This window comes from Terrapene carolina, unplaced genomic scaffold (genome assembly GCF_002925995.2).
Source record: "Terrapene carolina triunguis isolate 2854851 unplaced genomic scaffold, T_m_triunguis-2.0 Scaffold175, whole genome shotgun sequence".
NCBI classification, from domain to species: Eukaryota; Metazoa; Chordata; order Testudines; family Emydidae; genus Terrapene; species Terrapene triunguis.
In genome coordinates, this window is record NW_020664526.1 from 1694699 (window position 1) to 1716348 (window position 21650).

General features: G+C 45.3%; 1 protein-coding gene across 1 annotated transcript in view; it reads right to left on the reverse strand.

Annotated features, from left to right (window-relative positions):
• The window catches only part of LOC113406983 (ankyrin repeat and SOCS box protein 18-like), a 35978-nt gene extending 23666 nt beyond the window's left edge, over positions 1–12312 (reverse strand). The window contains exons 1-2 of the mRNA XM_026653989.1: positions 12072–12312; positions 6924–7191 (exon numbers count right to left, since the gene is read on the reverse strand). Of these exons, the coding sequence (XP_026509774.1) occupies positions 6924–7191; positions 12072–12312 (509 nt within the window). The remainder of the gene's footprint in view (positions 1–6923; positions 7192–12071) is intronic.
• Positions 12313–21650: the final 9338 nt, after the last annotated feature.

Genomic DNA, 21650 nt, shown 5'->3' on the forward strand with positions numbered 1-21650 from the left:
GGGGGGAGGGGGGGCGCAAGGTGGAAGTTTCGCCTAGGGCGCGAAACTTCCTTGCACTGGCCCTGGACTGGGGTAACAATTGGCCCAGGTTCCCAGTAGCACAGGACCTCGAGTTGGAAGAGGAGACTGACTGAGACACTGTCTGGACGGGCTTGTCCAGTGGGACTTTGTTATCCCAGAAGGGAGAACTATATAGTGACCTGCCCTGAAAGCTGAGCCACAATGAAGTGGACTGAGTCAAGGAGAGAGAGGGGGCCACAGTGTAAGTAAGCGTCAGAAGGGGGCGCCAGAGGGGGCGAAAGTTAAATCCCCAGACCCAGCCACAAGGAGGCACAGTAGCAGTGAGTGGGGAGCCCTTTACAGGCGGTGGCTGTGGAAAACAGCCACAGCACCTTCCCACCTCACTCATTCCCCCCCTACAGGACCTATAGGTAGGGAAGACAGTGGGTGAATTTAGCTTAGGGCTGGGCTTGTGGTGAGCAACAGTGTTGAAACAGTGAGCATGTTTACTCCCAACAAATATGGTTTTGTGTGAGTATGCACAATGTCCGCATAGCATGGCAATGCTGTGACCAATACATTTGCTTGTCTTCACCAGCTGCCATGTGTCAGAGGGAGGGCTGTGTGGGGGGTGGTGTCTCTGATTTGTGCTGACCCTCTGTAAATGATCAGTGAAGTCACGTTTGCATAAAGTGTGGTCAGACCATCCCTCCTGAAATTTCACTTCGCTGTGGATTGACTGCTGGTAAAAATTTCATACCTGGAATTTCTTTTCAGATTATTACAATTTAATTATTTTCTCATGCCAGTAAATTTTTTTCACAATTAATAATAATAAAAAACTTGTACTGTGTTTAAACTTCAAAAATATTTTCAGAAATAAAAATAACCGGATAGTGGTTCAAAAAGATTAGTTTTTGTACTTTTTTTTGGTGGGCTTTATTTCCCTGTTTGAAATTCACAATCAATGAAACGTGGTCAAAAAAATCCAAGTTTGAAAAATGTTGACCTGCTCTATTTGAATCCTGCTAGCACCCTAGTTCTGGCTACTGGCCACAGATAACAAGGGCATGGATTGTAAGGCCCTAACCCTGTCGACACTTATGCATATGCTTTACTTGATTGCCATGAGTTGTCCCATTGAAATCAAACACCTGTGTAAGTATTTGCAGGATTGGGGCCTAAGACAAGAAGCGATATAAATGGGGTGGAAAGAAAGATGCAATCATAGTATGCACATTTAACATATTTAAATGCCCCAGCTATATCCAAGTGCCCTATCACCTATCTTATTAATGGATAACTTTTGGTTGTAGGCATTATGGAAGAAAAGGGTACTGATTTTGCAGTTCAGCTGGGGGGGCACGGTGTTCCACAGAAGCAAGGTACAAGTAGTAAAGGAAGAGAAGTGCCATAGACATGGCTTCTGAAGAGCACTGGGCAGTAACATGGTAGGTGTGGTAAGGACTGACGCAGGACAGATGAGATTTGCTCAGCCACCGGGAGCATGCTCAGGAAATGTAAGAAACGGCCGAGGTCACCGTCTGTTTGGTGACACAGCCAGCTATCTTACAAGGGAAAGTGAATGTGATTCAATGGAGTCTGGAAGGGAGGAAGTTCATATTGATGAAGTTTTTGTCTGTGGGAAGTCTGAGGAAGAATTTAAGATTGAAGTAGGTTCTTAAGGGAGTTGTATGGCTGCTTGGCTAAAGTGATGAGGAGTGTACGCTGAAGCAAACCCAATGGCATGTTTTCGGGCATGTGCTTGATAGAGGCTGAAGGAAGAGCCAGAGGATTCCTAGAGCCAAGCTATTGGACTGTATTAGAGCTGATGCTGTTTCTAGATAGAAAGAGTGAAGGCAAATTTATACCTAACTTATCCTCAAAAGGCCAAGCTATTTATGTGATTCTAAAGCCCTAAGGTGTGAGCCAAGACACCAGAGGAGGGATGGTGCAGTGGTTAGGGTGCTAGCCAGAGACCCAGGTTCAAGGCCCTGCTCTGCCACAGCCTTCCTGTGTAACCTCAGACTCTGTGGCTCTGTTCCCCATCTGTGAAATGGAGATAATACATCCCTACCTCACAGACACATTGGGAGTGGTGTAGATACAATAGTAAGGGGCACCAGAGGATTTAAACAATCTCTTAAGCAGGCTTCTATTGACCATAGCCCCACTACTGGCATTTGATGGTGTTTCCAAGCCTACAGTCATTTCAGCAAATGCCAACAGCTACACCCTTGGTGAGTTGCTACTCTAGTGGCACAGATACGGCTGGCAGCTTATAGCCTATTCTAGGTACTTTTGTCCCCCAAAGAGAGAATGTTTGTCTCTGTAGGGGTGTGCAAGAGTTTAATATGCTACTTGTACAGTCTTGATCATTTCAAGTTGCCCACAACCACAAGCTGCACTTGCCATTAGTAACTAGAAAAGACCTGGCCTCTGCCAGACCCACCACCAAAGACAAAACTGATTAAAATAGCCATTACTGCTGGCACACCCCCTCAACAGTGTGCAATAGACGTTGTTGGCCAAGTTACTTGCCACGGTCCCACATCTAGCTTATGAAATCTATGCTCTGAAGCTGAAGGTCTGATTAAGGATGGTGATATTACTCCAACAGTCCTTGCAGGATACATGAAGGTTACCAGGGCTTTAGAGAAGGCTGGGATTGAACCCAACTGGCAGAGTGGTGGCCCAGCACAGGGAAGAGCCTAAAATTTAAGATAGAATCACGTGAGTCTTGCAGAATGACCAGGAAGACATCTCGGAGAACTTCATATCTTCCATGTAAGTGTTCCAGACACTGCATATGCCTTTGGGAAAGAATAGCACCAGAGCTGCGTGAAAGGGACGCACCGATGTGGAGTGACAATTTTTTTACACCTGTAGACGTTCTAACTAGACCTTCAACTCTCCAGGTCAGAACATCTTGTCTCATGTGGCATTCTGGAAAGAGAGAGTCCCTGATAATGGACCACAGTTTGCCAGCTCTGAATTCCATGCTTTTGGGAGACTGTGTTATTTCATGCATACGAACTGACTACTGGAGAGAGCAGTACGACTAGCTAAGAGCATACAAAAAGTCCCTGTATTAGCTCGGCTGAGTGATAGGGCATGGCAGCTGATGATAGGTCAATGGTAACATTTGGATCCAGTGGGGAAAAGTAAATTATCATCCTAAATGGCCTGGCTTAAAGTGCGCAAGGCTGAGCGGTGCCAGATCTGAAGTTTCAGGCTGTCTTCCTTAGCTGCTGGCATGTAGCTCAAAACGTACCCACATTTAAAAGAAAGACACTTAGTCTTGATAAGACTGGATAAGGCAAAACGTTGGCCACCACCCATTGTCACCAGATGTAGCTGTGCTCCATTCCTGGGCCCCATGGGAGTCCATCTGACAGAGACAAATTAAGGTCCTCACTAGAGTTGGCCAGGATTCTTAGATGACATGTCTTTCTGTTGGAAAATACCAATTTATCAGGAAGATTTCTCGGCTCCATGGTGGAATTTCTGGTGTATGAGAGATGGCAAGCACTGCCTGACAATAGCTTAGTGGCACTCATTTGGGATGTGTGATACCCAGGTTCAAGTCCTGCTCTGACACCACCAGAGCAGTGACTTGGACTTGGGTCTTCTACATCTCCAGTGAGGGCACTGACAAGAGGGCTATTCTGGGGTGGCTCACTGATGCGCCATGAAAAAATTCAAAAGGTCTTGATTTTATCCAAGTGAAAAATGAAACAAAATGCCAACGCCCTCAAACCTTTTCATGACTAGAATTCCTGTTTTCCCACCAGCCCGAGTCCTCACTACAGAAGGACCAGGCAGCACCCGCAGCAGGTTCCAAACCCAGCTTGTTTGTGAACCTACGTGCCTCACGGCCAGGGTGAGAAGAGTCCTAACCATACCGAACACGAGTCTCCACTTGTTTGGATTTGTTAAGCGCTGTGAGTCACCTGGACAAAGTCCTCCTCAAGCCTAAATTGTGACTGGATCTCGACCTAGAATTAGTTAAACGTTAATTATTGTTATAGATTATGGAGAAAAGAGGTGGGGGAAAGATGGGAAGTTGTGAGTACTGCTTTGTCGCAGTAAGATAGAAGCAACAGATGGGCAAAGTTTGTAGGCATAAGTTCTACAGTGAAGTAGAGTCACTTTATTGGAGTACAGGAAACAAGCATTTTTGCTGAAGTTCCTTGTTCAGCGTTAGAAGGAAGAGACTGATTTAGTCATTGTCACATGCAGGGGCGGCTCAATGTTTTTTGCCGCCCCAAGCACAGCAGGCAGGCGGCTTTTGGCGGCACGCCTGCGGGCGGTCCGCTGGTCACGCGGATTCGGCGGCATGCCTGCAGGAGGTCTGCTGGTGCCGTGCCGTCGGCATCCCCGCTGCCGAATTGCCGCTGAAGCCGCGGGACCGGCGGACCTCCCACAGGCGTGTTGCTGAAAGCCACCTGCCTGCCACCCTCACAGTGACCGGCAGGCCCCCCCCCCGCGGCTTGCCGCCCCAGGCACGCGCTTGCTGCGCTGGTGCCTGGAGCTGCCCCTGGTCACATGGCAGTAATAGGTTTGGTAAAGCAGGTGTGCTGGATCTGCTAAGCAGGGGACTACAACTCCCATCGGTTCCCTCCCCACTGCACATCCTTCCTGCTAGCTAGGTAATGACAAAGGTCCTGAAAGTGGCTGGGGTTAGTTGGGAAGTGGCAGCCAGGAGCGGCAAAGAACCTGAACGCAAACTGGAGTCCCCAGGAACTGTATGCAGAGCTGCGTGTGGAACAAGGCTGTGAATGCCAGGTGTTACAGCTGGGTGCAGGTCTGGGTGAGGCTTATGGGGGAGCAGCAGTGGCTGAGCAGGGAGCCAGTGCAGAGGGGCCCCAATGAGACTGGCCTGGAAACCTACAAGCTCTTATTTGCTGGAAAAAAGACTGGACTGTTTTGGAAGTTTGCCTGAAAAGGGTTGTGCCTAATTCTGCTTTCAGTTAGTATAGAATAAATCAAGAGTAATTCCACTGAATTGAATGGCATGATAGTAGCGTGGACTTGGCTTGAAGTCAGAACTCGGCCAACAGGGCCAAATTCGGCTTGAATATAAACAGTAGTGAAAAGTTATGTCAAAGGTCAGAGAGGGGTAACAGTATCACTTGTATTCAATGGGCATGCAGAATTGGTACCCCTGCATGCAGGTAAATCTTGATCAGTCACATGATGTAATGCCAATGTGACATCAGTGAGGGAACTGCTTCAGCTTTTTCCATCAGAATAGAAATTACCTAGACGGTGCAGTAGGAGGGGCTTTATCTTTTGTTGTCCATTGCTCTTCCTGCTATACTCAACTCTCACTCCCTTGGCATGTAAGTTACCCGTTTTGCACAACCACCGAATACCAAATCAGTGGAAGCGACACAGCTGTATCACTTTCATCCACTTGGCACTGGGTGTTCCATGTTTATTCTTCTCTCCAGGACTGTGGCCTATGTAGGTTGTGGTTATTAGCATTTTTTTTAGGGTGACCAGACAGCACGTGTGAAAAATCGGGAGAGGGGGTGGGGGGGTAATAGGAGCCTATATAAGAAAAAGACCCCAAAATCGGGACTGTCCCTATAAAATTGGGACATCTGGTCACCCTAACTGTTTTATATGTACTGCTGCATCTTGATATTTTTAAAAGGAATCTGCCTGGCTGCAGAGGCGACTGGTGCCTGCCGATAGTGGGGGGGTGGGGGGGGCGAGCAGAGGGAGAGCAGCAGACTTCAGCAGTCAGTCCGTGTGAGCATGCTCAGTACAAACCAAGTGGCAAATCGGGGGGGGGGAGGGCACATGATCCTGCATGTCCCCCCCCACCCCATGTGTCACATCTGCCTGGCTGACTTAGTGAGGCAAAGTTGATACAGGACGTTAGAGGCGAGAGAGCCACACGTTCACACCGAGATCTCTCCTGGAGACAGCGTTGCAATTTTCCTTATTCCAAGATATGAAAATCAAACTTGTTTTGTGGGAAAATGGAAACATTTCCCGGTTTTGCTCAGACGTACTCCATCTAAATCAACTTTTTGTTCTGTCAGCCTGAAAGTCTAACTGGTCTTGGTGTTGCATAATCTCTCATCACCTAGATAAAGCAGAGGGGTATGATAGATGGAGTTAAGCTGCTATTGTCGTGTACACACCTGTGCATTGGACTTAAAGATTCTATGCCTGGAGGTTAGCCAAGCCAAACTCCAGCTCCCTGTTGCTATATTGGCTCTGCAGGGCTAACAAGTAGTAAAAACCTATTCCAGTCATTAACAGAGTCAGGAGAGGAGATGCTGACTACACACAGGATGTACATCTGGCGTGTAAGAAGCAGTCAAATTGATGCAAGTTCTTCTGACTCTAATTCCCCTTGAACTCAGTATTATCAGGGCCGCCCAGAGGATTCAGGGGGCCTGGGGCAAAGCGGGGGAGCTGCGGCGCTTGTACTCACCTGGCGGAGGTCAGGGTCTTCTGCGGCATTTCGGCGGCGGGGGGCCCTTCACTCGCTCCGCGTCTTCGGCAGCACTAAAGGGCCCCCTGCCACCGAAATGCCGCCGAAGACCTGGACCGCCGCCAGGCCAGGGCTTGCGGGGCCCCTCCGGGGCCCGGGGCCTGGGGCAAATTGCCCCACTTGCTTCCCCCTCTGGGCGGCCCTGAATATTATAGGGGAAAGTCACTTTGCTTGGGGCAGGTTTGTGCTGAGCAATTGCCAAGATGCTATAGGCTCCATAGGAGTCTTTCTATAGGCTCCAAAGGGCTCTGGATCAGGCCCATGTAGAGAAGAATATATGGACTGGTGGAGAGAACTGCACAGGGAAGGTTAAATGAACATTACAATTGCAAGGGCGGTGGTGGTTAATAATGGGAGAGAAGGGTGTGTGTGTGTGGGTACATGCTGCCTGGCACAGCTCTCTTCTTACCCCAGCGTGTTCTGGTTGGTGCACAGATGCAGTGGTGCCAAGCCTTCCTCGCTCAGGAGGTTGGGGTTGGCTCTGTGCTCCAGCAGCAGCTCCGTGCAGTCCGTGTGGCCCCCCTCGCAGGCCTCGTGCAGAGCACTCTGGCCTCCTGGAGCCATGTTGGGGTCTGCCCGCCAGAACAGCAGGTGACGCACGCAGGCGGTGTGTCCATTTCTGGCAGTGATGCACAGTGGGGTGGTCAGTTCCCTCTTGTATTCGAGGGACCACAGGCCTGTAGGGCAGAGAGAGAGAGAGAGAGAGACGTGAGAAGGCTGGACTTGTGGTTAGGGCACAGGATAGGGACTCCTGAGATCCAAGCTCTGCCACTGGCTTCCTGTGGACCTTGGGCAAGTCCCTTAATTTTTAAATGCCTCAGTTTCTGATCTGCAAAGTGGTAGCCATGCTTCCCTTCCTCCCAGGGCTGAGGATAACTTCATTAGCAGCTGCCCAGCTTTGATCATTACAGCGCCGGGGGAAGCCAATAAATGACTGGGGTGAGTGGCAGACACAGATGTCAGAGACTTTGCCCTTTTACACCAGATAGACCAGGTGGATGAGATGATATCTTTTATGGACCAACTTCTGTTGGTAAGAGAGACAAGCTTTTGAGCCACACAGAGCTCTTCTTCAGGTCTGGGAAAGGTACTCCCAGTGTCACAGCTAAACACAGGTTGAACAGCATATGTGCTGCTAACTGCTTCTGCTACGCTAAGGGCCCATTCAAGGTGAAGTGACCTGTTATTTTATACAAGACATACAGTAAATGTTATACTTTTCAGCTGCACAAACTAAGGCCCTGTCTACACTACAAAGTTATGTCAACCTAACTTACGTCGGCACACAGCCCCGGCAGTTATAAAATGGCTTGTGTGAGCACACTTAGCTCCTGGTGTCGGTGGTGTGCAGCCTCACCAGGAGCACTTGTATCAAGAGTATTGTCAGTGTGGGGCATTGTGGGATGGCTCCCGAAAGGCAGAAAAAGTCGACGTATGCAGTGCAGTGTCTACAATGATGCTGCGTTGGCCTGTGTCCATTGACCATGACTCTACGCCACTCGGGGAGATGGTGTAACTAAATCAGCATAGTGTCAAGTATCAGGGGGTAGCCGTGTTAGTTTGTATCCACAAAAACAACAAGGAGTCCGGTGGCACCTTAAAGACTAACAGATTTATTTGGGCATAAGCTTTCGTGGGTAAAAAATATCTGAAGAAGTGAGGTTTTTTACCCATGAAAGCTTATGCCCAAATAAATCTGTTAGTTTTTAAGGTGCCACCAGACTCCTTGTTGTTTAAATCAGCACAGATAGGCAAATTACATTGATGGGAGCCAAATTTAAGTGAAGACATTTCCACAGCAACGTAAGGCAGCTTATGTCGACCTAACCAGGTAGTGTCGACCAGGCCTGACAGTGGGAGCAATTAAAATACAAAGCAAAACCAAGAGACTTGGCACCTGTGGGCCCCCTCCCTTCTCCTGCCTGGCGCACAGTGCACAGGAAAAGGAATTTGAGAAAGTTTTGACCTGCAGAAAATGCCGGTGCGTTTGCAGCTCTTTAATGCACATTGCTCTCGAAAAGGATTACTGGCTCCTCATTCAACACAATTCTGGTTTCTTTCTTTCCCCCTTTCTAGTTCTCTGTGTGTGCAGCCGTTGCCCTTTTGCTGAATAAAACAGAGCAGTGCACTGTACATTTTTTCGCTCTCTGAAAACTTTGGGGCTTTCAAAAGGCCTGTTTAAGGTTGTTAGCCACTCTGAGCAGTGGTGGCTATAGGGGAAAAGAAAATTCCCCAGTGAATGCACATCAATGGGCAGGATTTCACATGGCAGGAATACCGTCTTATAATGATGGAAGAATCAATATCGTGCCTGTAATGAGCCGCAAAGGGTACCTTATTCAGAGACTTAACTTCTTCCCCTGAGCCCACGCTGAGAAGTTTTAAAAGACAGCTCATTAATTACCCACCTGCATCTAATACAGATTTGTAACCTGTTGAGGGCCGTGCCTGGCCCCTGGGTGTGCAGCTTACTGTTCATCCAGGGGGAAAGCCTGCATTAGCTGGACATTTAGTGGGCCTGAAGTAACAGAGCCAACCAGGAATTTGATACTACAGTGACCCTGGACATGACAACTGCCCTTGCATGGATAGAGTTTGGATTTGCAAAGAACTGTATGTGTGTGTTTCATTCAAGTGGCTGGCTTCTCTGCCTTGTAGCTCCTGTGTGAACCTAGCCATCCGAGATGTGCTGGCTGGTCAGTTCCACCGCCCCCTGCTTGCTTTATGTACACACAATCCCCTAAAGTCAATATGCCGTCACACACAGCAGGTCAAACCCTGCCTTCTGTAGATCACGAGCTACATATGTTTGGGAGCAGGTACACCCTCTTTCTAGGTACTCCAGTAGCTCTAGAATACCCAAGTCGTGCCACCAAAACATACATAAATAGATTTCCCCAGCTTGCTGGTGAGGCATTGGCAAGGGAAGTATTATTCCCTCTTTAGACATGGGCAACTGAGGCAGAGAGATGAAGTGTGGCGTGATGAAGTTCCAGATCTCACAGGGAGTCTGGGGCATAGTCGAGGTCGCCCAAGTCCCAGGCTGGTGGTTTCCTCTAGTGGTCTAGTGCCACATAACCAGCCTTCCTCCCTATGCACAGGTAGAAATCCTGCAAATTATTTTATCCCCTTCCCTTCAGTCGTAGCCTCAGGATATTAAAATCCAGCGGCCAATGATGCATGCATGTATGGTGTAACTCCTCCCCCAGACCCTTCCATTGCAGGAAGGATGGAGCCTATTGTTTCAGACCGAAGTTTTGGATGGGAAGATTTTGCGATTGCGTTGACTGCCTATTTTGGGACTGCATTTGTCCCAGCTTTTCCCATCCCTTGAACCAAAGGAGGTGCTGGATAAGAGCTATGAAATGTTACCGATTCCTTTCAGTATAGACACAGTGACACATCCCTAGAATCCAAGGAAGCGTTTAAAGAACTGCCTAGACAAATGTCTCCCCTTGAGCCTCTGGGATCGTTCAAATCATATTTCTGACCCCACTGCCCAAGCCAGGACACTTAGCACTTAATGGCAACAGCAGAGAGGGAATTCAGATTCATCTGCTTCAGAAGCCACTTGAGCTAAAGGGGCAAGTACAGGGCCTGTGACCTACAACTGAGCAGTTACGACTCTAGGGGGAGGCCCACGTTCATACTAGTCATGTGTTTGTTCGTAGGGGGCGAGGGCTCAGCCCAGGGGTGAAAGTAACATAAAGGAGTTACCGTTACGCTGGAGTCCTGAGTGGGTGTGTGGTCTCAACTGGAAGAGGCGTGGCCTCAACCAGAAGAGGCGGGGCCTTTCAAGATTTAAAGGCCCTGGGGCTCCGGCTGTGGCTGGGAGCCCCAGGGTCTTTAAATCACCCCGGAGCTACCAGCTGCAGCGGCAGCCGGGAGCCCCGGGGCTCAGGGGCAAATTAAAGGGCCCGGGGCTCTGGCCGCTGTGGAGCTCTGGGCCCTTTAAATCAGTGCTGTGGAAGCCGGTCCAGTCCGGCACGGCGTACTGGCTCTTGCCGGTACACCGTACCGGCTTACTTTCACCTCTGGCTCAGCCTAAAAGTCAAACTCTCGGTTTCTGCATATTTTAATATGTACAGTGTAATAAGAGCAATTAAAAATAAACCTCGTTAAAGCAACTTAGCCCCATTCTGACTTGAATGACTTTTTTGTCGATTGAGGACGTTTCAGTTACACTGGTAGGAGCCCTGCCCTGCTTTTTCAAGCCCTGCCTCAGCAGCCATATGCCTCTGCGGTGTGGCCTAGTGGACAGACTGGCACTGGGGAGACCTGAGTTCTATTCCCGGCTCCGGCGGGACCTGGGCGTCAGCCTGGGGAGCCATCTCCCCATGTGCGGTGCTGACTGTTGGGCAGAACTGATTGGAAAATGGAATTTCCATCCTGTGGGAAATGGATATTTTGTTTGTGTCCTGAACTGTGACAAAAACCTAAAATAACGACGCTTGTGGCACACTAAGGAGTTCAGAAAGACTTTGATTTGGAAAGGTTGAAATGCCATGGAGACGCAGTGGTGTATCATGGGAAATGTAGTCCAGCCAGTGAGCTGGGCTCATAGGGGAGAATGGGAGCATAAGGAATCCAGAAGTACAACTCCCATCAGGCCCCGTGGCAGCTTAGGCGGTCACAGGGATTAACACTGACCTGAAGGAAAACATTTAATTCAATTTTCTCTAATGGAAAATCCTGTGAAAAGCCCTCTCCTTTCCCGGGAGATTTTGTTTTCAGTGAAACCCCATTTTCTGACACTCGGGTGTTTTGTTCAGTGTTTTTATCCAGCCCTGGCACTGGGTATATCGTTCCATTGCCCATGATGGGCTAGGTTCAGCCTAGGCATTATGTAGGTGCGCAGTGGGAGGGAGGAAGCCTGTGCAGAATGGCACTGTGTGCTCTGGGTATTGCAGGCTCTGCTCCCTCTCTACTTCCCTATGGGGTCATAGTGCTAACGAGGGGCTAAGAATAGGCAGAGCCTGGGTGTAAAATGCTGCAGGGATATAGCACAGTGCACGCTCCCCCTGTCACTGCAGAGCTCCAGGAAACCTTCCATCTCCCCAGGGCAGGACATCCCCAGAGCACCCCCTGCTGCAGTGTCGTTCTGCACCCCTTTAGCATCCTGCCCCGAATGCAAAGCTGCCCGTGAGCGGCACAAACTGGCCCCATGGGACTATGCTTGGTAGTAAGCACTGTGGATACAATGTTCAAACATGCCAAACTGACCCATTAAAAACAAGTTAGGCACTTTAGGCTCCTAAATCACTGAACATTTGTACCCTAGATCTGTTAGTGAGAATTTGCAGAATCAGGCCCTTCGTTTTCCCTGTCTAGAGCCCTTGCTAACTGCGAGGCACTGCAAACATTTAGCACAAAGGCTGCATCCATGGAGCATATGGTATAATCATCTCAAAAGAAATCAGACTCCTCGGTAACATATTAGCAGGCTACTTAAAAACAGAGTGTAATTCATTTAATATGAACACACCGCACCTTTCTCTCAAGCAGTGTTAGTAAGTGCCTGTTTACTTTTTAAACTGGTCCTTGAAAGCAAGAGTACCTGACAATCCAAAAGAGGCCAGGCTTTTCACTTGCCATTCCAGCTCATTTTTACTGATCTCAAAAATCAGATTGACGTCTTCATAATATTTATCAGTCAGGACCTTGAGGTTTCTCAGGTCTCCCGTGACCAGTGCTGTATAGTACTTTTCCGCTGGAGCATGAGCCATTAATGGGTGCTCTGATTCCACTTTCCGAAGGATCTGTAGCTTCTCTATAGCGGGTCCTGGCAGCTCATCCATTGCAATGCACTGCAACTTATTTTAGTACAAGACCTAGCCGGGTGGATAGATGGTCTTTTATAGTTTTCCATTGTCCTGTTACCATTGTCCAATTATAATCCAGTTAGAGCTCTATTGTTGTTGTATTTATAACTCCAGTGGGGTCAGATGATAATGGTTACTTGATACAGTAAGGGTCATATGGACTTCTGGATATAGCAACAGCAAGCCTGCCTAGTTATATATATACATATGTATGTATGTAATCACAAGGTGATAGCTAAGGTCAAATGTTCACAGTGCAGCTTTGTGTCAGCACCTCTGTGATTAAACTCCTGTTTTAATTCCAGACAGCAGGTTGGCGGAGAAAGAGACCAGTTTAATCTGGGAGGAAAATTTCCCCATAATAAAAGAAACCACTCACCCCAAGGTCTTTAACTTCTTTTTCCCTAGCTGAATGAATTTATATCACTTGTATTCTTCTGGAGTCTGTGTAAAAATACATGTTGTAAGTGGTTTAGCTGGGAGACTGATTTTTTTCAGGACTATGATCCATATTTCCAGCGCTATCCACTGTCATATGCTTTTGAGCACAAAAGAGCCATTAGGTGCAATTGGGTTTCACATTAAGTGATAATACTCTGCTGCAGAAGCCGTGCTCAGAATAGCGTCTTCTGAGTATCTCAAAGCACTTTATAAACATGAATGAATTAAAAACTCACAGCACCTTTTGATCTAAGAATGAATATCCTTGTGCTATGTATAGCAAACAGACAGAACCTGATCCGGTTACCATTTAAATTAATGGCAAAACTCCCATAGACTTCAATGGGGTTGCAAGGATGTGAGGGTCGGTTCAGCGGCTCTCACTGAAGTCACTGGGAGGTTTACAATGGGAGCAGGATCGAGCCCTGACTAATAGACTCAAGCTCACGCAGGGTGACTCTGCAGAGTCAAGAACTTACAATGGATCTCATGACTCCCAGTCTGATGGCTGAAGCCAAGAACATTCCTCTCAATTAACAGGTTTCATATCATCTAAAACTTTAAGCTCCATGTCCTAACTGCCCCCCCCCCAAGTAAATATCCAGAGAAATCTCCTTGAGAAAACACAATGACCTAAAGAAATTGCAACCGAATGAAGCCAGCAAACAATGTACAAAAAATGGAGGAGTTGTGGCCTTGTGCTGAAATTCTATTACAGCTCCCACACTAAATAGGGTCACTAGTTGGATGGAATATTTGACAGAATATGTAGGTGAGGATGGAAGTGATTTTGGCGTTTCTGTAGAGGGTGTTCTCTACAATCTGACAGCTTTCCATTGTTTCCCAGAGTTTGTCAATGTATTGCTTTGTTTTCCTTTTACCTTCTTTCCCACAGACCCATGTGTATCTCCGCATTCATCATTGTGCTATCATGTCTGCAGTATAGACGCCACTATAGCCTCTTGTGCCACCTCCTCAATGCTACTGCAAAGAATCAGAGGACCTGGTAACGAAGCACGTTGCAAAAGTCACATTGAGCTTCTTCTACAGTGCAGCATCTTGAAAGTTGTGCTAGACCCCAGCCAAACTCCCAGATCTGAACACTTTCAATCTTTCGAGGGACGGGTGAATTTGAAATCAGATCCGGACCTGACTTTTGTGTCTCAGCCCCACCTGCTAGAAAACTAGAAGTAAAATAGAACTTGGATTTATCCTAACTAGTAAGGCTTCAACTCCTCAATATTTTATTTTTCCTTTTGGCTTTGAGAGAGGGACTCTTCCTCTCTCAAAGCCAAATGACGTGTGTCAGTACCTGAAGTTTATCTAAGATCATCCAAAACTTTTAACGTTTTTCTTAATTTTCCTTCTCCCTCCAAATCCAATCAGATTCTTCCTATCCTCTTTTCCACCCTTGCCTCTCCAACCTTCAGCTGATCCTTAGCCTCCAGTGCCTCTTCCTCGTCTCATCCAAGCCTCTGTGCTTGTTGATATTCCACCAGGCAGGGGAGGTCTCTGGCGATTTGCTCTATTCGTCCTCCATATATTATGTGGTTGACTTGAATGTTGCACCATTGTAATATGGCAGATGTCCCAATAGATCTTGCTGACTCTTCTGCACCCCAGAGGTGTCTTTGAGCAAAGGCAGTAAATTTTTGGGGTAAGTAAGGAAGGTAGTGGCAGGAATGAGTGTATCACTTGAACTGTTTTGAACCTGAATGTACAGTAGTTTGGGCTTGGTTTGAGATTCGGATTGGTGTTTGGTTCATATCGTCTCATAATTTCTCCCAGCAATTAACCTGGTGGTTGCCATAGAGGAAAACTGGGTTTGGCTCCTGATCTTTTATTTCCCACCCCAGGTGCAGCTGGGAAATCAACATGTTCTACTGTAGGAAGGGATTATCTTCTCACCCCACCCCCATGCAAGTTAGGGAGCAGGGCTGATATGTTCACTAGAGAGCCTAGTCCTTCTCGGCCATAAGAACGTGAAGTGGGACGTATTGTGTCTGGAAAAGAGGGGTGTGAGTAGCACAGGAGTGGAAAGAACGGGGGAGAAAATCCCCAAAACTTAAACAGCCAGAGACAGTGTGTTACAATATTCAGATCCGCGTTTCATCCCTCCCCCTTTTTATGAGCCATTATTTCCATCCAGTTACTCAAATGTTGTGGTCAGTGCAGGGACACAGTTACAATAATAACAGCATTACTAACATGTGAGGCTAAAATTAGCCACGACTGGGAGGATTTTAATAATCTCTAAGTATCCCTAAGTGGGGCATGTAACCAACACCAGTCTGTCTCGGTTACTTCACTCACATGCTAGCTAAGGCAAGCTGGTTTTCCACTGATTAGAAGCTACGGTATGAAGCTCAGGATGAAACCGTATTTTCATGTTTTTAGTTAAATTTAGAGGTCATAAAATTAGCATTGATTCCTGGCAGGTGGATTATTGTGGGTTTGTTGGTCACTTTCTGAAGTCTGTGCACTTCTGAGTGAAATCTTGGATACATAGAAATGCTGCTGGCTAATAAACAGGGAAGAGCAAGGAAGGCTCCCCAGTTGGATTGCTAAAAAAGCCGAGGATATAAACCTCATTGCTCCACGAGAGAAAAGACTGTAACTAACCAGCAGCTTTGGATCTAAAGTTGTCCTAATTTGTTAGAAGTAATGAAGAAACTTCATAGTTGTGGCAGAATTTGGATGTATAGTCAATAGATTTTCAAGAAAGGGAACTTCATACAGACACTGTGGGTGAAATCCTCACCCCATTGAAATCAATGGGAGTTGCACCATTGACTTCAGTGGAGCCAGGATTTTAGCCCATATACCTACTTCTGGACACTTTGAGTTGCTTGCTTTTGGCCCGTGCACCATCTTCGGATACTCTTCCCTGGGAATCAAGTGTTACTGGGTTTCTTTTGTTTTCTATGAATGATATTCAATGGTCTGAAATTACTGTATTTTTAAAACCAAAATCCATTTCAGAACATAAATAATCCTGATCAAAACTACAGTAGATATTGTCCTATGCTCCTTAAAATATGCCTTTTTATACCGTTTGCCATGTGCCGATCTCAACATGCTTTACAAAGGAGGTCAATATCAATGATCCCTTTGTACAGATGGAGAACCTGACGCACGGAATGAGGAAGTGACTTGCCCCAGGTCACCCAGCAAACCAGTGGCAGGGCTCAGAATTAAACCCAAGTCCTAATTCAGTAACCAAGACACTAGGCCGCACTGCCTCCCCATAGACCACAAATATATGCTCTATGTAACTTGAAGGAGATGTAGACATTCTGTGTACTTCATCATTAAAAGTACAAGATTCTCTTCCTGCCTGCAACCTGGGAACATGTGACACAGCTACTATCTTGCGTTTCAGGTCAGCATGCAGAATGTTAGTGACAGTAATCTCTCACTCATGGAGACTTGATATTTGTTCTTTGTGTTGTTTTTCTTAACATAAAATAAGTAATCTAGACTGAAACAGATCTCTTGCTCTATTTGTATGGGGAAATTAATTTTTGTTACGACTTGGTCAGAAATTACATCAGTGATGGTGAAATATCACTCTATGACCTTGGACAAAGCTACGTTCTTTTGCTTGCCTTTATATATTATGTTTTGGATGCTCTTTTCTCCTGTCTATTCATATGCAGAGTAGGAACTGCTGTTGACAGAGGGTCAGTTTCTGATTAGTTGATGGTGATGAGCAGAGCTGAGCAAATAATGCACTTTATTTTGGGCACTTTGTGGACTAAATTGAAAAAAAAAACCAACCTTCCCAAAAATCTGATTTGATTCAAACTGAAATGATTTTTTTTGTCAAATTGAAAAATTTTGTTTTGAATGGACCAAAACATTTGTCAAAGTTTTCATTTTGAGTTGCCTGTTTTGGGTATTTTTCATCTTTTTTGGTGTGCGTATGGGTTTTTTTTTAAGTTGGTCAAATTTGAAATCAAAATGCCACTTCAAAGCAAAAATCAAAACCAAAATGTTTCAAAACAAAAAAGTGAAAAAGAAACATTTTGACTCTTCTGATTTTTTTTTTCCAACTGAAACTATTCTTTGAATTCAACCTGAATTTGGCAAATAGTTTTGGGCCCTCCAAAATGCCTTTTTTGTTTAAAAAAAAGTCGCCCAACTGAAATGATAATTTACTTATGTCTCATTCTATTGAAACCAATGGCACTAGTTGTGGAGTAAAATGCTTCCCTACCTGACTAAGGGCTGGTCTATACTTAGCTGCTAGTTCAGCGGCTGGAAATCGAACTTCCTGGTTCGATTTATCGCGTCTGGTCTGGACGCGATAAATCGAACCAGGAAGTGCTCGCCGTCGACTGCAGTACTCCAGCTCAACGAGAGGAGTACCGCGGAGTCGACGGGGGAGCCTGCCTGCCGCGTGTGGACCGCGTCTGAACCGCGGTAAATTCGAAGTAAGGTATGTCGACTTCAGCTACGTTATTCACGTAGCTGAAGTTGCGTACCTTACTTCGACTTGGGGGGGTTAGTGTAGACCAGGCCTAAGGGTACCACAATCTGTTCCAAAGTAATCTTCCTAGGGTACGTCTATACTTACCTCCGGGTCCGGCGGTAAGCAATCGATCTTCTGGGATCGATCCCGGAAGTGCTCGCCGTCGACACCGGTACTCCTGCTCTGCGAAAGGAGTACGCGCAGTCGACGGGGGAGCCTGCCTGCCGCGTCTGGACCCGCGGTAAGTTCGAACTAAGGTACTTCGACTTCAGCTATGTTATTCACGTAGCTGAAGTTGCGTATCTTAGTTCGAAGTGAGGGGTTAGTGTGGACCAGCCCTTAGTTTCAGTGTTTTTGTCATTCATTCTTGCTTCCTTTTAATCCTCAAGAGAAAGTCCTTGATATATAGTTTCACTTTATTATTTTGGGTGGGCAGACTAACAAACAGGTTTTAGGTTTAGGGCCTGATCCGGACAATAATTATGCACGTGAGTAACTCTACTTAATGGACTAACTCAGATCTGTAAATTACTCAGGGATGTATTTGCAGGATAGGGCCCATAAAGGTACAGCTCACAAGCATGCCCCCTCCATTAGCAATAGCATTACAACCATTAATCTTTAATATGTTTAGTATCTTACCCTTCTTTCTGAATATGAATGTTTGTAGAGTACACCTCATTTAACAAAACATTAAGCAATTTTACTTCTTCAGATCAAGTGTGTCTATTAATAATGATTCAAATTGTCTGAGCTGATTTCACATTATTAGGAAAACTCATTATTGTCATGTGAAAGAGCACAATATGCAAAACTAAAAAGAGTAAATTGAGAGCATGTTTACTAATTTATTACCCTGAAGCTGCTACATAACAGCTTTGTTAGTTTATAACATTATATAGGCTTCAAATCATAACTTCCAATACTGTCAACCCCAAGGATTCAAAATCACAAGATTGGCTTAAAAATCAGGAGATTTTTACATATACATTTTGGGGTTTTTAGAATCCAGATGACTTTTAAACCTTTAGGGTGTATTCTGGTTAAGTTTTGAAGCCTTGCTCCACAACCAAGAGAACTAGACATTTTTTTAAATGAAATTTAAGATTCTTACATATTTTAAGAAAAATTCCAAGTAAGCATGAGAAACAATAGTCACAAGAGGTGTCAACACTAATTAATAGTGTCATCTCTAATGATCGTGTATTAACGAATTTAAAAGTAAATAACTAATTGTAATTGAGACACGAGTATTTCATTCACAGTTGTGTAAATACAGAAAAACAAACAAACAATCCCTTCCCCCCACAGGAGATATACAAGTCAACTCTCATTCAAATTCTTAAAAGAGGTAAGATACTCTTTGACCGTGATCTTAGCTCTGATATTTGTAGTCCATGAAAGTACTAGTAAGTGCTAGTGCTGACAGGAGTTTTTGTGGAAACAAGAAATTGAGCAAATATTGGAAAATATTCATCATGTAAATCATGCAGTCATAAATATGAGCATCGAGGGGGAGGGATAGCTCAGTGGTTTGAGCATTGGCCTGCTAAACCCAGGGTTGTGAGTTCAATCTTTGAGGGGGCCACTTAGGGATCTGGGGAAAAATCAGTACTTGGTCCTGCTAGTGAAGGCAGGGGGCTGGACTCAAGGATCTTTCAAGGTCCCTTCCAGTTCTAGGAGACAGGATATCTCCATTAATTTAATTATTAACATACAGTTAAAATTTTTAAAGTAGAAGAATCTCTTCAGAGCTTACCTTCTAGCATTCTTATCAGAACAGTACTTTTATTAGTACTATTGTTATCAACACTAAAGGTGAGGTAGAAAAGCCTGCATTTTATAGGATCCTAGACTTCTCTTCCCATCATGCTTTGCTAAAAGCAGGTTGACCGAGGCTTCCCTTTTCCTTGCTCTTTCAGAGAATCATGTCTGCTCTAATCATGTCTTAAGTGTGTTCTCCAGGTAAGGATGAATTTTCTAGGGTCTGCTTCCTCACTTTGTTTTTTCTCTCTCAAACCATTCTGTTCCAGATTGATAACCCTGTGGAAGAAAGAAGGGACCCATTCTTTTTCAGGGCTGCATTCTTAGGCTGTGAACAAACAAAGAGGGAGGATGCATTTATCTTGTTACAAAGCATGGTACCTTTTTCCCTAAGGCCCTTTTCTCATTCCCAGAGACAGTTTGCTTTATTGCAATAGTGTTGATATGTTTATAATTATTGTACTGCTTATTTACCTGTGGAAATTACTCATGTGACTTAAATATCCAATTAAAACAGCTCATATTTACATATTGGGTTCTTGCAATTGATTGCACACACGCTATAGGCTAAGAACTTACCACCCACATTATTAGGAAATGATGTTGAATCATAAATAAATTTGAGACAACTGCAATAGAGAAAAAGGCAAAGTTTGTCCAATAAATTATTAATGATAAATTATTTGTCCAGCTCAAGCATAAACTTATTGTTCTTGAGACTGATTCTCTGCTGTCTTGTATCTTGTGATTTGGGAGCATTTTGTGCACACTGAGATATGTAAATGAAGGCACAAAGTGCAAGGCAGGGGAGAACCAACACCCGTGGTTAGACTCTGGATCTGACACACAATTATGTAGGTCAGGGAAGAGCAGAGAGGACTGTGAGACTCCTGAGAGACCAAGCAAAGCTAAGTGAATGGGCAACATGATGGCAAATGAAGTTCAATGTTCATAAATGCAAAATAATGCACATTGGAGGGAAAAATTTAAATGACTCGTACACCTTATAACGTTCGGAAGTAACTGTATTAATTCAGGAAAGAGATCTGTCATTGCAGACCGCGCAATGAAGACCTCTGCTCAGTGTGGTTAAATACACAGAGCTGGTCAAAATTATTCCAATGCAACAACTTTCTATTGGAAAATGCGGATTTGACTAAGTTGCCCTGTTTTGTGGGAACATATTGATTTCATCAACGTTTTTGAAGGGAAATTATCCAAGCATTTAGATAAGGTCACAATGTTTTGTTTTGACTCGTATCACGTATATCATACATATATATAACAAATTTTAACAGAAAATTCCTGTTCAGCTCCAATAATAGTGTACTGGTGTCCTCTGCTGTCTTTTAAATTTGGTTTGGTGCAGGTAGAAAAATTATAGTTCTTTGTTTAATTAGAAATAAAGACATTCAGATATGGATTTAGTTTTTCACTGGCCAAAGAAAGACCACTTCCTCAATACCTGTGTACAAATTTCATCTGAATCCACATCAAATCAAATTTCCCATGAAGTTGATGTTGGCAAAGAGAACTTTGCCTATTATTTTTTCCCTGTGGCATGCAGCTATGAAATGGTAAGGTGAATAATGGTGTGTGAAGCTTTGGCAAACTGGCCTCATGTCATATGGCTTGTGAAATTCCATCAGTTACAGTAGGTTTGCTGATTAGTACACTCCATAGTGCTCTCACATATACAATGGTCTCTCCCCACTTCTCAGTGATAGCTAAGTACAGTAGTGATGTCTCATGTTACCAAGACTTCATTACTTTCATAAATTGTGCTGGAAGATACTTACTTGTACACCAGGAAGTATCGTAAATAATTTAAAGTAAGCTCCATTTGTCAAAATCAGTGCCCAAAGTATGCTAGGATGCATTATTCTTGCTCTCCTAAACGGTGTGTTCCCTTCATGGCTAATCCACAACATCTGGTAACTCGCAACGAGGCTTCCAGTCATTAATGTGAATTTTCAAGGTTTTACCGCCTTGTTCAAAGATGCAGCATGACTGTGAGGGCAGAGCTGAAACGTCACCTTTGAACACAGTTGACTTTAAATATGAGGGGAGCAGGGGCTTGAATTCTTCTATGTTAGCAACTCCCAGTTTGCTCCCTCTGTCTCTCTAGCAGCTTTTATATGTCCTATTGCTATGTGCCTCACGATTGTTAGTGACTTTATCCCTGCAACACCCCATGAAACGGGGCGTTACTTCTATTCCTATTTTGCAAAGGCCCAGAGGTACTCAGACTTCTAAGCACCCATATCTCCTCTTGAGGTCAATAGGAGTTGTGGGTGTGTGGCACCTCTGAAAATCAGGCCCTGTGGGACTTGCCCAAGTTCACACTTGCACCCAATCTCTTGATACCAGGCCAGTGCCTCAACCACTGGCCCATCCTGACTAGTCTTCATTGCCCACAACCTCTGCACTCTGACCCCGCAGACTCCAGGCTCCAAAGGCTAATTCAATACAGGGCATTTAAGCAGCGGATTCTCCACACTGATCCCCCCAGGCCTGGGGACTGGGCCTAATCAGCAGTCCTGCCAGACCTCTGACAGCACTGCTTCTTCTCCCCAGCTGCTCTCTGTGTGCTTGCTTCATAGCTCTTTCTCTGAATGCTGCACTGCATGGGAAA